The sequence below is a fragment of the Trichoderma atroviride genome, chromosome 6 (genome assembly GCF_020647795.1).
Source record: "Trichoderma atroviride chromosome 6, complete sequence".
In the NCBI taxonomy this organism is placed as follows: domain Eukaryota; kingdom Fungi; phylum Ascomycota; class Sordariomycetes; order Hypocreales; family Hypocreaceae; genus Trichoderma; species Trichoderma atroviride.
Window position 1 is genome coordinate 1,855,777 of NC_089405.1, and position 15,449 is coordinate 1,871,225.

General features: G+C 52.1%; 6 protein-coding genes across 6 annotated transcripts; 4 read left to right on the forward strand and 2 right to left on the reverse strand.

The window, feature by feature from the left end:
- Window positions 1–2,004: 2,004 nt before the first annotated feature.
- TrAtP1_011190 (uncharacterized protein) lies at window positions 2,005–4,806 on the forward strand. Its single transcript, XM_066115005.1, has one exon. The coding sequence runs from the start codon at window positions 2,755–2,757 to the stop codon at window positions 4,486–4,488; it is 1,734 nt and encodes a 577-aa protein (XP_065971102.1). The 5' UTR covers window positions 2,005–2,754; the 3' UTR covers window positions 4,489–4,806.
- A 3,268-nt stretch (window positions 4,807–8,074) lies between these two features.
- On the forward strand, window positions 8,075–8,553 carry TrAtP1_011191 (uncharacterized protein; the record flags this gene model as incomplete). Its single annotated transcript, XM_014093345.1, has 3 exons — window positions 8,075–8,116; window positions 8,304–8,406; window positions 8,462–8,553. The coding sequence occupies 3 exons, from the start codon at window positions 8,075–8,077 to the stop codon at window positions 8,551–8,553; spliced, it is 237 nt and encodes a 78-aa protein (XP_013948820.1).
- Window positions 8,554–8,789: 236 nt separating this feature from the next.
- On the reverse strand, window positions 8,790–9,967 carry TrAtP1_011192 (uncharacterized protein; the record flags this gene model as incomplete). Its single annotated transcript, XM_014093346.2, has 2 exons — window positions 8,790–9,379; window positions 9,454–9,967. 2 exons carry the CDS (start codon window positions 9,965–9,967, stop codon window positions 8,790–8,792), a joined length of 1,104 nt encoding a protein of 367 aa, XP_013948821.1.
- Window positions 9,968–10,496: 529 nt separating this feature from the next.
- On the forward strand, window positions 10,497–10,959 carry TrAtP1_011193 (40S ribosomal protein uS14; the record flags this gene model as incomplete). Its single annotated transcript, XM_014093348.2, has 3 exons — window positions 10,497–10,558; window positions 10,711–10,810; window positions 10,951–10,959. The coding sequence occupies 3 exons, from the start codon at window positions 10,497–10,499 to the stop codon at window positions 10,957–10,959; spliced, it is 171 nt and encodes a 56-aa protein (XP_013948823.1).
- A 504-nt stretch (window positions 10,960–11,463) lies between these two features.
- On the reverse strand, window positions 11,464–13,407 carry TrAtP1_011194 (uncharacterized protein). The gene is made up of 3 exons (XM_014093349.2): window positions 13,035–13,407; window positions 12,943–12,971; window positions 11,464–12,883 (listed from the first exon to the last, which is right to left on the reverse strand). Exons 1-3 carry the CDS (start codon window positions 13,210–13,212, stop codon window positions 11,750–11,752), a joined length of 1,341 nt encoding a protein of 446 aa, XP_013948824.1. The 5' UTR covers window positions 13,213–13,407; the 3' UTR covers window positions 11,464–11,749.
- Window positions 13,408–14,183: 776 nt separating this feature from the next.
- TrAtP1_011195 (uncharacterized protein) lies at window positions 14,184–14,666 on the forward strand (the record flags this gene model as incomplete). The annotated part of the gene is made up of 1 exon (XM_014093350.2): window positions 14,184–14,666. The coding sequence occupies one exon, from the start codon at window positions 14,184–14,186 to the stop codon at window positions 14,664–14,666; it is 483 nt and encodes a 160-aa protein (XP_013948825.1).
- Window positions 14,667–15,449: the final 783 nt, after the last annotated feature.

Below are 15,449 nucleotides of genomic sequence, written 5' to 3' on the forward strand. Positions count from 1 at the left end.
AGAGCATCACGCATCTACACTGCTACACCAACAGGGCGCAGAGAGGCATTGATACTGTTTGCCCCGAAACTGTCAGCTTATTCTGGCTGACCGCAAGAAGCTGCCAACTCACAAGGCGACATGCAGCATGGAGCTCTCCGTAAAGAGTAGACCCTCCCTATATCATACAGTTACAGGAGGTGAGAGGAGGGGATGCATGCAAGACGCGTATCCATGCGACTGTGACACGACAGCAGCAGAACCCATTACCGTTGTGGGCGAGGTGAACTGAAATGATTCCTCACCTACCTGAATAGTAGTAATTCGTGCTGCTTGTAGCAATCTAGTGCCAGTTTAGATGTCAGTAGCGGGCAGATGTTGGTTCAGTTTTCTGCCCACGTGGACATGGATATGCCTGTATGATGCCAGGGGGGAAGGCTTCCCGATCAACCCTGTCAGTCTAGTTCACGCACAAGGACTGAGGTGCTCGGAGGATCAAAGATCGGATTGAGCAAGTCAAGTCACCGCGCTGAGGCTAACAGATGCGCGTTGGCTGCGCTTAATACGCCCGACTTGGTGAGTGCATGATCCAGTGGGGGTCAATGTGTACCCTTTGGCCTCGAATTAGGCAACTTGCGGACTATTAGTTTAACGTTGTGAAGTGTGTTTGTATGAAAAGAGTCATCAAGAGGGGAAATCAAACCGTGATGCAAGGGTTAGGAATGTCACTCGAGTCAAGTTTACTCGTCTCCGCACCCGCGAAACCCCTGTAAACGACGGACATGCGAATTCTACGAGCATAGCATCAATATCATCGAACAGTGCTACAGCTAGAGCTGCACTGCATGTACAAGTAGGCACATCAAGATGGCACAGAGCAAACAACATTCTTGACATGGCCATTTATCCGGCTCCCAGGTTTCGGCCCTTGCCAACAATAAACCCAGACATCTGTTTCGCTGGCCAAGCGCCAACATCCAACTTCCCTCGCCATCCTCCGGCCCCAAGGATCGCGGGTCGACGATGCAACCCATCAGGCAGGTACTTGTTCCCGCCATAGCACTCCGCGGAGCGACGGAGGTACACCCAGCAGCTCGCATGTCCCGTCTCCGGCTGTCGCGCGAATCCCGCGCCAAAGAGAAGTTGTCAGACGCCGCCTTTGGCAGTCATGGGCTAGTAGTACTTGTACTATGCCGTACTGGTGGTTTACCTGCCAACCGGGACGAGTGGTTAGTGTACCAAGCTGTCAACTCTGAAGGATTCCATTCCTGCATCTTACCAACAGCCTTGTAGGGGGACCTGCATGACTGGGGGGGCGACATGCATATCTGCAGTCCTACTACATGTACGTTAGTAAATTCGGTCATTCAACGATCCAGCTTCTGTGAGAAAGCCGGCGTCTTCATGGTGTAGACCAAGACGGGGGCCAATGCGGCGATGCCTTGGATGTGAAAAGGTACATGGAATATCAAGCGGCACGGAAAATTGGAAACTGAGGGGGGATTCCGTTTGTACATTTACTCCGCAAGACATGCCGGCATACTCTCGTATCCTCCGCGTTTACCTCATCTCGATGCTAGCTCTGATCTGTCTGCTCCTCTTTACTTTCTCCCAGAACCAGCTCAGGCATCCAGCAATGGCCACAAAAGGCTTACGCAAAAAGCCGTATTGACCGTCTCCAGTCCGTTTCCAATCTCGGCTTGGTGCAGATACAACACCGCTGCCGCAGGCCGAGAAACCCATGCTCCATGTTCCATTGCAAAAAGCAGTGGTAATGCAGTCTTACAGATGCGGCAGCGGTGTCTCACTTACAGCTCCACTCGGGCTTCGCTACTGCTAGTGCTCTATTAGTTAACAGGTGGCTGCGGGCATCTTGATGGCTCCATGACTTGCCGTCAGTTGGGAAAAAAAGGACCTGGGTCCAGGGCCCTGGGCCGGGTTTTGCTAGACTGACGGGGGACCGGAGAGGAGAGGCTATAAGTCAGTTAGCTCCCCGCCAAAGCTGGGTTCTCGAGATAGTATCCGGACTCGCGATTGCCGGGGCTCTCCTCACCTCACTTGTTTATTTTTCTTTTCCCTTGTTTTATTTCTTCCCTCTCTTTTTCTCTCCATTCTTGAAACTGGTTACAGAGTGAGTTGTCGGGGGTTTTACGACGCCGTGTCCCGTGCCTAGAAGCCGCAGCATTTGCTCAAGCAAGCTTTGACGTTTCGGCCTTTGACCCCCCCTGTTATTGATGTTTGCTCCCGGTCAAGAACCCAACTCATCGGCAATGGCCTCGTCTGGTGAGGGCTCGTATCGGACTCCAGATGCAACTCCAACTTGCTCCCCTGATCCTGAAGACATGAAATCGGCGCTGCCTCTGGGCGGAGAGAAAAACCAGCCACCTCCAGCTCCAGTTCCATTTCCAGCAGATGCTCCTCAAGATAATGTCGAGGAAGCCAAACCGGCCAAGAGAGGGCGACGAAGCAATCCCAAAGTCAAGACAGGGTGCTTGAACTGCAAGTAAGTCTCATTGAAACAAGGGCCAACCCAGAACCTGTGAACCACATGTCAACCCAACGTCCCTCCGACTGTCAAGAGCACCTCCATGTGCTAACCGCCTCGGCGCCTCCAGACAACGACGCATAAAGTGTGATGAGAAGCGTCCGGCCTGCTCGCAATGCATCCGCAGCAAAAAAGAGTGCGTCGGCTACCCGCCCCCCAGCAGAACCGCCAGATCTGCCGCCGCCGACGTCCGCATTGCGCCAAAGCCTCTGGCTCCTCCGCCGGCCGGCATGCCGCGTCTCCAACCGGCGCCGAGCGGCATGGCGGGCATGGCGGGCGCCTCAACCACGGCCAGCCTCCTCCTGACCGGCCACACGATTCTGCTGCCGCCGCGCAGGGCGAATCGCCGCAAGCGCCAGGCCAACAACCCCGAGATGGCCGGCGGCGCGATGCCGATGCCCCTGCTGTATGAGCCGTCGCATAGCCTGGCCCTGATGCACACCGAGAGCCTGTACTTTGACCTCTTCCGCGTGCAGACGGCGTCGGAGCTGTCTGGATACTTCAACATGAACTTCTGGACGCAGCGTCTCCTCCAGGAGTGCCATTTTGAGCCTTCCATCCGGCATGCCGTCGTTGCTCTCGGCGCCCTGTATAAGACGCTTGAGCAGTCGTGCGAGCCTGATTCGGCAGCCCTCCCCGGTGCAATGAGCCGAATGGAGTCTGTAATGTGTCACTGGCAAGTCGCCGTCAGGAAGTATTCAGAGGCCTGCAACGCCATGCTGCTCCTCAGCGGGGACAAGATATCAACCAACAAGACCCGGCTGATGGCCAGCGTGCTGCTGGCCTGTTTCGACTCCTTCATCGGCGACCACAGGCAGGCCATTGTCCAGATCCAGACGGGGTTGCGGCTTCTGGCCCGTATTCAGCACGACCGGGCCCGAAATCCACATCCGAGCGAACGGGTCGAGGAGGATCTCCTCGTCATCTTCACACGATTCGCCATCCAGGCCAAGTCATACGACATGGCCTTCCACTTCCCCCACCCCTATGTCATCGAGCTGGGTCCTCAAAGCTTAAACGACCCATCTTCTCCTCTTTCAGATTCAGGCTCACCGCAGCCATCAAGTCCCATCCCCCACGAATTCGCGTCTCTGCGAGAAGCACGCCTTGCTTCCGACCAGCTCTGCGAAATGCTGCTCCGGTTCATCGAGCACCTGCAGGCAGCCAGGAGAGAGCCCTCATACACCCTGCCGCCGTCCTGGCTACAGCTGGGCTCGACGTTTCAGGCTCAGATCGATTCCTGGACCAGGGCTTTCGAACCCATTTTCCAATCACGACTGCAACCCGGTATAGACCTCCTGGAGAAATCAGCCATCTCAGCGTTGAAGATGTTCCACATGAACACCCAGATCGTATTCTTGACCATCTTCTGCAAGACCGAAGTCCAATTCGACAGCTTCCTCCCTCATTTCAAAGAGATTGTCAGCCTCGGATGGGAAGTCGTCGGCGATGACGAGAAGCGAGCTGCCCCTGACCGCTGCCCCGATCCGCAGCGATGCCAGCACCACCACGACAACCACCACGGAACATCCCACACCCACAACATCAAGCCCAGCTTCTCCGCAGACCTCGGCATCGTCACGCCCCTCTTCGTCGTGGCCACCAAATGCCGCGATCCCATTGTCCGCAGAGAATCCATCCGCCTACTGAGGAGCAGCGCCCGCCGCGAGGGCATGTGGGACAGCGAGCTGGCGGCCAACATTGGCCAATGGATCATGGAGCTCGAAGAGGCCGACGCCTTGCCAGACACGCGCCATTCCCAGCACGACGATGTCAAGATTCGAGTAGTAACCCACGCAGGCGAACCGCCGACGACGCCCACGATCCCCGAGGAAAAGAGAGTCATGGTGCAGTCTGTCGACTTTGATCTGCGCGCCCGATTTGCTGACCTGACGGTGGGCTCGCGAGATGCGCGCCAAGGGATGCATGACCAACGACACAGAACAACCCGAATTACGTGGTGAGCCAACACCCAACAGGCCAACAGTGGGCTTCCTTCCTCTGGCATCTGCGTTTATGAAACATGCAATGGATGCGACATGACTGTGTTACGCAGCACAAGAATACCCATTTACATTTTATCTTGATTTTTTTTTTTTTTGTCTCTTGTTTAAACTGAATTCGCATGATTCTAGCGATTGTTTCTACTCTTTTGGGTTTTTTTGTGCCATCACAAGGAGTTTAAGGGGAGCGGGAAAAGGCATATAGGATCACGCCAGCATATAGAAATGCTGAAATGGATGCACATATCAAGTATTGACCATAGGTAGATTAACCACTATACTGCTACATAGTTGAAAATGTAATAGACAAGTCACCGCCGTCTAATCGTCCCTTGTGTCACAGTATTCTCTCCATTACGCTCTTTGTATTCCGCTGTCACTTGAATTTATTCAAAAAGGTATATACTTGATCAAAGAGGAGGCAAGTCCTCTCTGCATATCGGACACTGCAACCGAAACTTCATCCAGTTCTCCAAGCAATCAGTATGGAAAATGTGCCGGCACGGAGTCACCATGTACATCCTCCTGGCAAACACCCCCGTCACGCTCATGTCTTCTTCCCCAGCCTTGACAATGGGCACCTCGAGTAACTCTCTGCAGATTGCACAATCAATGGTCCGTGTAATACCGCCGCCGGGGCGAAGCTTGTCCCTCTCTTCGCTGCTGCGCCTATGGTCATGGCCTGGGCTGTCTTCAGGGTTCAGCCCGATGGGCAAGGCTCCAGCCTCGACGTTGTCTTCTCGCAGCACCGGGTGATAGTCCCACGCATCTGGCGTCCAATCCTTGGGAACGCAGAACCTCGGGCCGACGATATCTTGCGTGGCCAGCACGAAGATTTGCAGCCAGACCCAGAGGCATAGCACCAGAAAGGAGTGCGGCTCAGTCCGAGCAAAGAGGAAATTATCCGCATCGAGCCAAAAGTACGCCAACGGGGCTAGGCGGAGGATGGATTGGCCGACGACAAACTTCCATTTGAGGGCGCGGCGGCAGTTGCGGATGACGTTTCGGTATATCTGGGGTACCCACATGGATAGGTATACAAACACACAGATGTTGATGAACCATGAGCGCGCCGTCGCATACCACGTCAGAGAAGATATCCCCACGAAAGAGATGAAGAGGACCAAAAGTAAATATCGCCCAATGATGGACTGAAACGTTTGAGGTGGTGAGGGCGGTGGCAGCGGCCTTGTAGCTGTGGCAGCCCCAGGTACGGCCGCAGCGCCGTCTGCGACATTGGTAGCAGCAGCAGCAGCAGCAGCAGCAGCAGCAGCTGTGGGGTCGGGGCCACGTCCTGCTGTCACAGGCCCAGGAAGAATAGGTCCTGTGCCCGTTGCGTTGGGAGTCAGCGGTGCAGAAGCGGTCGAGCTGGCTTGGCCGCTGTTTGATCCAGCCGTCCCTTCTCGGCGAGCACGGGGCTGTGGTGCTTGAATCTCGTGGATCCTAGCAAGGAGACTCCCTCCAATCATCATGGACATGAGTGATGTGAACATGAGCGTCAAGGTCGGTAAGAAGGTGCTCTGAGCCTCCGAAACCCACGTGGCAGCCGCACAAAAGGTCATGCAGTCGACGATGCCCATTACACTGATTGTCCAGAAGCTGACCCTGCCGAGAGTGGACGGTGTGTACGTCTCCCTCATCTGGTCTTTGAGCAACATTACTTGGATAAAAATCACTGCCGCGTATGTGATGAGCCATTTGTTGATCCTGGTGACCTGAATCTCAGACTTGACGCCGACAAGATGGTCAGCCTCGCTGGGAGGGAAATCTGGAGGCCCCTTGGTTTCCAACATGAATGAGCAGTCTGGAGAGTATATCACCGACGACATGTGGAGATCTGGAATGCGTTGGATGGGCGCACCCAGCGGATGTTCCAGCTCTGACTCGATTGATTGTATAATGTCTGCCACGTTTTCGCCCTTGGAGATAGTATCCCCGAGGCCAAGACTCTGTCTGCTTGGAGGATGGATCTGCGCATATATGATGTATTCGCAGTTGGGAGCAGGACTTGGAGTGTGGAGAGGGTTCTCAACGTCTGCGTTCCACGGTATGTTTTGGTCGGTATAGATGTTCTTCTTCTTTGTGGCTATCGTGTGCGCCAGAGACTGGTTAAGGAGCCTCTGGCTAGATTGGAAATAGTCTGGTCCAAGGGTGAGATGCGGCAGCCCAAAGATGCCGTCGAACTTTTCGCTCGTAGTCGTCATCATGATGACTCCTTGCCGTGGCCAATGTACTCCCCAGAGACGCGTCTCAAAGGACGATCCCTCATCTTCCATCGTCAATACCCCTTTCATATTGCGTATCAGGCCTCCGCTGAGGGGGGCGTCGGTCTTCGAGAGCTGTTCATATCTAGTAACCGTCTTGTTCCCTTCCAAACGCAGATGGATTCGCCCACTTGTACCAGTCAAATTACGAGCCCAGTCCCATTTATCGGCATACCAGTGCATGGAAGGCACACTTTGGCTCAAATTGTAGCTGTCAGGGGTCCTTGGACTAAACTCTGGGCGACGCACCCACTGGCCTCCAAGAACACCGGAAGCGTTTGCCCATATCGGCTCACCCTCTGCCACATCCCACAGCTCATTGCCATCAACCGCGGAGACGGCATGGTGGCTGAGTTTCAGGCCTCTTTCCCGGAACTTGTTCAAGTGTTGCCACGAAAAGTGATCCTCGTCTCGAAACCCCGTCAAGTTGATATATTTAGGAGAGCCCGCGTCGCTGTTCTCCGTACGGTTTGCCTCTAGGGGAGCAAAGTCCCCCCATCGTGTCGAATTGAGCACATCGAGGGCGACGCGGTAGTCTGAAAGGCGCGAGAGAATAAGGTCGGATAAAGCAACCGACTGGCTTTGGTACTCGCTATCGGGCAAAATAAGCCAGATGACGAAGAAGACAAAGAAGAACTTCCAGGTGTGGGGTTGGCTTGTCTGCGGCATCTTGTCCGGATTGGTGGACGAGACCCCGGAATCGTTTATATCGCTATCATTATATTAGTCCCAGACCGAGCGTTGTCAGGGACGAGGGCGCTTCGAATCGGCTGCGTTGGAGGAGAAATAAATGTATTGGGGGACGTTTGATTTGGTAGCGGTGCTCTAAGTTTGCAGTGACGAGTGTGGCAGCGTAACGTTATCAGCCAGCGACATCCGGAGGGGCTACCTGCAGCTATGGGCCGAGCACGGCTCTTGTAGGGCCCCTGCAGGGAGCTAATGTCGCTACTGAGACGCTGGAAGCTGCTGTCGCAAGCCTCCGTTTCTAGCGGTGGGCTAAAAATCTAGGCGGGCCGGTAATGCTTGTGCTCTGTGCTCAATCTCATTCCGACTCTTCGTGGCGTTCCTTGACAAACTCTCAAACCTCGCTTCGACTTGGTGCAAAACTTCAGCTCCAGATAGCCCACAAATCCACACTAAGACACATCAAAGATCGAAGCCACGCGTCTAGTTCCAGCGCCAGGAAGAAGGTCGCGTCGTATTTTTGAGCAGCTCACATCGCTATCGCCCGCCAACACAGATCCACGGCGAATCCCGCGCTACCCTTCATCTCCAGCTTCAACATGGCATCGAACCGTGACTCTGTCGCCTCAAATCCAGCTGCTGTACGTCTGGTTCGCTCATCCTCTCACCCTTCTACCACGGGAGCATCTTCAAGGATGTATCAGCCACTGCTCCGTGTATAAAATCGCCCCTTGCTCTCCACACCACTCCATCTCTCATCCCATGTTTACTATAGAATCAAAATCCAATTACACGGCTTGCAAGAAGCCAGCTAACCGCCTTTGATAGAACGGCGACGAAGGCAATGCGGATGTCACAGCAGCTGTTGAAGATCTCTTAAACACCCTGTCCAACAAATTATCTGGTGTATCATCCGAGATTTTCGCCAAAAGTGAGTAAGAATTGAAAGACTCGGTAGCTCAAAACATGCTAATAGGGGAGGTTAGTGGATGAAATGTCTCGCAGACTCGATAGCCTTGAAGCTGCTCTACTAGAGAGCAAGAAAAACAAGGAGGCAAACTCTTCATCCAAACCTTGATGATAAACTGAAGAATTCAAGGCCGAGACTTGAAGTGAGTTTCATGACGGCCCAACTAGGAAGTGAGCCCATCAGGGAGTCACGGAGTTACTGGAGAATTTGTTTTGACTTTTGTCTTGATATATATAACTGTCTTGATAGCTGTAACAATCGGGTTCATACAATCTATGATGCTTTCTTCGCTTGATAGTAGACAAAAAAATACGTTATTTTACTCCTTTCACAGCTTAAATAGCTTACAGCTCATCCTTCTCCTCTGGTTTGGCGGCAAACTTGTTCAAGATGTTGACCTTGATCTGGATCTCATCTCGCTTACCAGCAACGAGACCGCCCTTGGCCAAGATGCCTCGGAGTCTTGTGAGCTCCTTGGCAGCAAACTGCTCGCTCTTGCTCAGCTTGTCGAACACGCGGACGTAGTATTCCGCAGCCTTGGCCTCTGCGGAGTTGTTGAGCTTGGCAACACCGGCCTTGACCTCCTTAGCAGCCTCGGCGAGTGAGACGCCACCGAGGAATTTGGTCACAATAGCATCCAGAGATGCCACGGTACCGGCCTTGTCGTTAAGCTCGCCTCCCTCAGTGCGGAAAGTGCCGGCCTTGTCGTTGATGTAGTTGACAATGTCAATCTCCTGTCGGCCACCCTCGTATGCGACGGGCTCCTTGCTGCCAGCGGGGAAGAACTTGATGGTGGGGTAAGATTTAACGCCCTGTTCCTCAGCAACCTCCTTGCTGGTCTCACCCTCGGCATCGACCTTGGCGATCACAACGTTGGCATCATTGGCAAAGTCGTGGGCAACCTGCTCCCAAGTAGGTGCTAGGTTTTTGCAGTCTAGATGAAGGCATTGGCGGTAAATATACAATGATCACTAGATGAAAAGATGGGTAAACGGGGTTTACACTTACGACCACACCAAGGAGCAGTGAATGATACCAGCACATTCTTGTCTCCTCCAATAGTCTCGTAGAAGCTCTTGTTATCCAGGTGGGCAACGTCACTGGGCTGGTCGGCCTTCTTCTTCTTGGGCTTAACACCAGTCTTCTCAATGATAAAGCTGGTCAGGCTCTCAAGATCACGGCCCGAGTTGTACTCCACCGGCTCCTTGCTTTTTCCATCAAAGAATTTGAGCGTGGGGAATCCCTGGATGCCAAATCGCTTTCCAAGGTCTCGCTCAGAGTCGGCATCGACCTTTGCGATCTGTACCTTGTCCTTGGCAAACTCAAAGGTCTGGGCCAGCTCCTCGTAAACGGGGGCAAGGTTCTTGCAGTGGCCGCACCAGGGAGCAAAAAACTCGACCAATGTGGGCTTTCCGGAGAAGACAAGCTTGTCAAAGTTGGACGGGATCAGATCGATAACCGCGGATTTGGCGGCCACCGAGCCCGCTAGGGCAGCGAAGATGAGGTTCTTGATGAGAACCATGACGAATTAGGAAAAGACGTAATATCAATCAAAACTGGGGTGTTTCCGCAGTGGAAATAGCAACTGCGGCTTGGATATAATAGAGAAGCAGCTGATGATTTATACGGCCGCCTAAAAAACCCCTGATAATCAGTCGTGGTAGCTCAGCAGTCGCCCTGAGACAGGTGCTTTGAAATCAAGGCGGCAAAAAGAGGACAGCTTGCGCCAAATGCAAGGTGTGTGGTTGGTTCAGGCACGGCGGGGAGCTCAGCCAAGCTAGTGGCGGTGGCCTCACCGAGGGAGAGAGGGGCCCCACCGAAGCTTTGCTTTAGGCGAAAATCAGATAAAAGTTGCTGCACGTGCTGATAATGATAAGCCCCCACGTGACGCTCCAAACCCGACCTTTGGCTTTGGTGGGCCCGCTTCGCCGGGGCTGCCAACCCTCCAATCGGTTGGTGGATAGGCCTAGGCAAATCGCAAAATTCACACAAAATTTCCGCCCACTTCTGCCCTCGCGAAATCACCATCTTGCAACACCACAACCGCAATCATGTCTCACGAAAGCGTCTGGAACTCGCGCCCGCGAAACTACGGCAAGGGCTCTCGCCAATGGTATGACGCCTGATATTACCCTTTTTTTTCTCCTTTGCTGGAGGATTCTTTCACTGCAACGATTGCAGCCGAGTGTCGGATCGGGAGGATATTGGGGCGATCGACGAAATTCAATACAATGAACCACGAACGCTAACTGGACATTCTTTTAGCCGCGTCTGCAAGCACAAGGCTGGTCTGATCCGCAAGTACGACCTTGACCTGTGCCGTCAATGCTTCCGTGAGAAGGCCAAGGACATTGGTTTCCACAAGGTAAGCCACCTCAAAAGACCTATGGAAAGGAGCACCTGGGAGATGGAAGACATGAGAAAAGGAGATTGGGATACGGGGATCAACACATCAGAGAGAGAGAGAGAGAGAGCAGTGACTAACGTGGTTTTGCGTGTTTCTAGTACCGATAAAGGAGTTGCTGTAAAAAGGGGGCTTTCCAAAGGGGGACAAGGGATTGACGGATGCGTGCTGCATTTTTGATGGCCAATACACAAAAAGCACTCGGAGGGCGGCCGCTTGGAACCGGAGTTTAATGGATGGCTTGGTTTTAAGAAAAGATCGTGCGTCTGACGAACATCCTCCGAGGATAGACGAATACCATTGCATTCGATAAATTTTCATGCTGCGTCCGCTGTTTTCCCCGCTGCTGCATCTTGTATGGCTGAGAGATGATGAGACGAATACCTATGAATGCCATGGATCATTTTTTTGGGAAACTTGCACCATCGCAATTGTCGTAAAGGGACATCTTGATATCGGATGCTGCTCAAATACGTGTAAATACGAGTGACTTACCCAAACCATATCATGCACGATGTCCCTATCAACACCCTATCATGACGTGTATACCCAAGAAGAGTAATGCTGTAACAATCTACTACTCACATTCTACTTATTTAAAACGGGCCAAGAGTAAATCATAAGCTTTTGTATTTTTGCACATCTATTCCTGCCTCCACCATCCGTCTAAAGTACATTGATATATGAAGACATTAAGGAAGAAGCGTAGTGGAGATTTTTTGTATATCCGCTTCCCCTACAACTATACACGAGCACGTGTGGCTCAGATTTGAGAGATATGGCCGAAGCATTGCGCCAATTTTGTCGTCTCCCAGTTTCCCGACGATTTTTGTCCATTTTGTTTTTTATTCATTCCAACAACTCCACGCTGTTCCAGGGTTGTCAAGTCGTTAGTTGTATTTACTGAAGGATGCGGGTGACCAGACCAGTGGCCACAGTCCTGCCGCCCTCACGGATGTTGAATCGCTGACCAGCCTCAATGGCATTGGGGTTGGTCAGGGTGATAACCATCTCGACGTTGTCACCGGGCATGACCATCTTGCCAGAAGCATCAGCGGTACCCTCGGGGAAAGTCAGATCGACGGACTCATCAGATGTACGCAGGTACATCTGAGGTCGGTAGTGCTCGTGGAAACCAGTGTGGCGACCACCCTCCTCCTTGGTAAGGACGTAGAGGGAAGCAAGGAACTGCTTGTGAGACTTGACGGTGCCGGGCTTGCAGACGACCATACCACGCCTGACGTCCTCACGACGGATACCACGGATCAGGAGACCAGAGTTGTCACCAGCCTGGGACTGCTCGCAAGACTTCTTGAAGGTCTCGATATCAGTGACCTTGGTCTTGATGGGGTCAATTCCCTTGCCGACAAGCTCGACTTCCTCATCACGCTTGAGGACACCACGCTCAACACGGCCAGAAACGACAGTACCACGGCCAGAGATGGAGAAGACATCCTCAACAGACATGAGGAAAGGCTTGTCGAGATCACGCTCGGGGGTGGGAATCCACTCGTCAACGGCCTTGAGCAGCTCATCAATCTTGGTCTGGCCAATCTCGGGCTTCTGGTTGTTCAGGGCCATCAGAGCAGAGCCCATGATGACGGGGGTCTCGTCTCCCTCAAAGCCATAGGTGCTGAGAAGCTCACGCATTTCCATCTCAACAAGCTCCAACATCTCGGGGTCGTCGATGGCATCAACCTTGTTGACAAAGACAACAATCTTCTGGACACCGACCTGTCGGGCAAGCAGCAAGTGCTCACGGGTCTGGGGCATCTGACCATCGGAGGCGGCGACGACAATGATGGCGCCGTCCATGTTGGCAGCACCAGTAATCATGTTCTTAATGTAATCGGCGTGACCCGGGCAGTCGACGTGGGAATAGTGGCGGTTTTCCGTTGAGTACTCGATGTGGGCAGTAGAGATGGTGATACCTCGCTTTCGCTCTTCGGGAGCCTTGTCAATGGAGCCATAGTCGAGGAAGTTGGCGAAGCCCTTTTCGGCTTGCCTCTTGGTGATGGCAGCGGACAGGGTAGTCTACAATAGCGGCAAAGGGTCAGTGTTGTGTCTTTATAAGTTGCTTCCATGAACTTTACCTTTCCGTGATCGACGTGGCCAATAGTGCCTGTTACAAACCCTTTGTTAACACAAAATCTTTAATTATGGCCCATTCGAAAAGGCGCTTTACCGATATTCACGTGAGGCTTGGTTCGCTCAAAAACGGCATATGCACGGGCGATGTTGAGAACACCAGCCGCACTGCGGTTGTTCTTGAGCGCAGCCTGGAGAGGGTTGACGCTGCCGGACTTCAGGCCATACCGGGCCGTCCGTACAAACGGAGCAATTGATCTGAATGCAGTCGACATGTTGCGCCGCCAATATGAAATATACAATGCCAGGCCAAAAGAAAAAGAAAAAAAAATATTTGGCCAGTGGGGGAGGGGAAAAAACCGAGTCTCAAATCAGGCGTTCCGGGGTACAAAGTACAGACGAAATTTTTGAGCTCCCAGCATAAAGCGCTTTCACGCTATCCTGATTGGGCCGATTGGCTGCGTTTAGACATCACGTGACTCGTATATAACTCTGCAAGAGGTTCTAGGTATGAATATTCATGCAATGCAGCGTTTCGCGAGTTAAAATTGCAAGATAATATCAAATTCTCTAGGAGAATGAACGGATTGCACATTTTATTCGAATTAGCAAAAGACATGTATGGGGGGGGGAAGCAAGTGGCCCAACGGCGTCGCCGTGCTACATCAGCGGTCAGGGAACTCCGGAGGCCATTTGTATGGCAGTAGGTACTTCTTCCAAAACATGAAAGCTCTCTCAAGACAAACAACATCATTAGCCAATCAATTGCTAGGAAAGGGAAGTTGATGTTATAGAACAATGTATTTTTTGGGTTACCATTTCCCCCTTTTAATTACTTCGCAAAAAAAAACAAAAAAAAACAAGCTTTCCCAAGTACCTATGGGTCCCGTTAAGCTTCTACCTATACATGTAAATGGCGCTCATCGGATCCGCCACGCCCAACCGGCAGCCTCGGAGAAATAGGCCGGAGCACGCCGTGCTCACTAGCGAATTTGCAGTGTCGGTGTCTAGAACAAAAACTTCCGCCATCCCTCCTCTAAGACTACGGTTGCATCTTCGTCTTTTACCAAACCTCGCCATCCCCTATAAAGAGGTCACCTTGCCTCATATATCTTATTGGCCTTTTCTTTTCCACTTTTGCTGGAAATTGTTGCTTTCAATTATCTGGCCATCTGCCGCTCATCTTGGAGAAAACTCTATTCTCCCGCCCTCCCTTTTATGAGAACTTTCCGCTACTCTTGATACCATGGATTCTCAGTCATACCAGCCATACCCAGACGATGATGGGCAATCTTCTCAGTCCATCCTTGGCCAGTTGTCTCAGTTTGGGCAGAATGCCTCCAACAACATCCAGAAGAGCTTCTCCGACATGTCAACACAAGGCTGGCTTCGTCTCATCATGGTTGTATGCACATACTTGCTGATACGACCTCACATCATCAAATACTCAACCAAGCATGCTGTCAAGAAGCTGGAGGAGCAGGATGTGAAGGACAAGAAATTCGCCGAGGACCAGGTTGCTAAAATGTCGCCAAATGACCTGCGTGGCCTGGGTGCGGTGGAAGAAGAAGATGTGGACGCTGATGAGGGTGCCGACGGGTCCAAGGCTAACTGGGGCTCAAAGGCACGAGTCAGGCAAAGGAAGACTTTGAGGAAGATTCTGGAAGCCGAGGAGCAACGACGGTATGAGGAGGAGAGTGACGAGGACATCAGGGACCTCCTGGAGTAAGCAGGGGCAAATTGGCTGGGCTAGCAACGGCCATATTCGATTCTTGCTGATTTTGCATATTTGCTATCAAGGCTACTTGCTGCAAGCATGTCAATCGGTCTGGGAGCCGCAATTGGGCTGAAGCCTAAAACCTCGAAATACTCAAAAAATCGGGTTGAGTGGATGTGGCCAAAGTGGCCTTATCATGCATTACGTCTTACAAAATGATTATACCTAATTAATACATACGTCACGATCTCACGAAAGTGGAATAATAATAATCACATAATTTACACTCAAGTCTCAGAAAGACAATCGTATACCTGTGTCGGCGAGCAGAGCCCGAAACAAATGTGTAAGAAATACCTACCTAGCTACCTTGGTAAACCCTTATTTGGGCGGCAGTGCATGCAACGGCCTCCCAAAAACGCCTATCAAGCAACCTTGCTGAGGGCCCCCCACACCACTTACAGTCAGTATACGTGTATGCAATGCTTTATATAGGCATTTTGTATATGAACGTGTTTGGCCCGGCTGCCTCTTTATAATATGCCTCAGCTTTATGGCCCGACATGAGCATGCGTGAAGACAAATTACCTACGTCAAACCTCTGACTTTTATGCCGATCAAATAACTGCAAATCTAGTATCTAGGCACTTGCGTATATGACGGAAATCTACCCAGCCAAGCCAATATACTCCATAATCAGAGGAAATGATGCTCAAGTTAGTTTCACCTTTGATGCAGTTGCAGCCTGTGCGCCAGATTCATCGATCAATGGAAGAGATAGTTGAACAGCTGCCA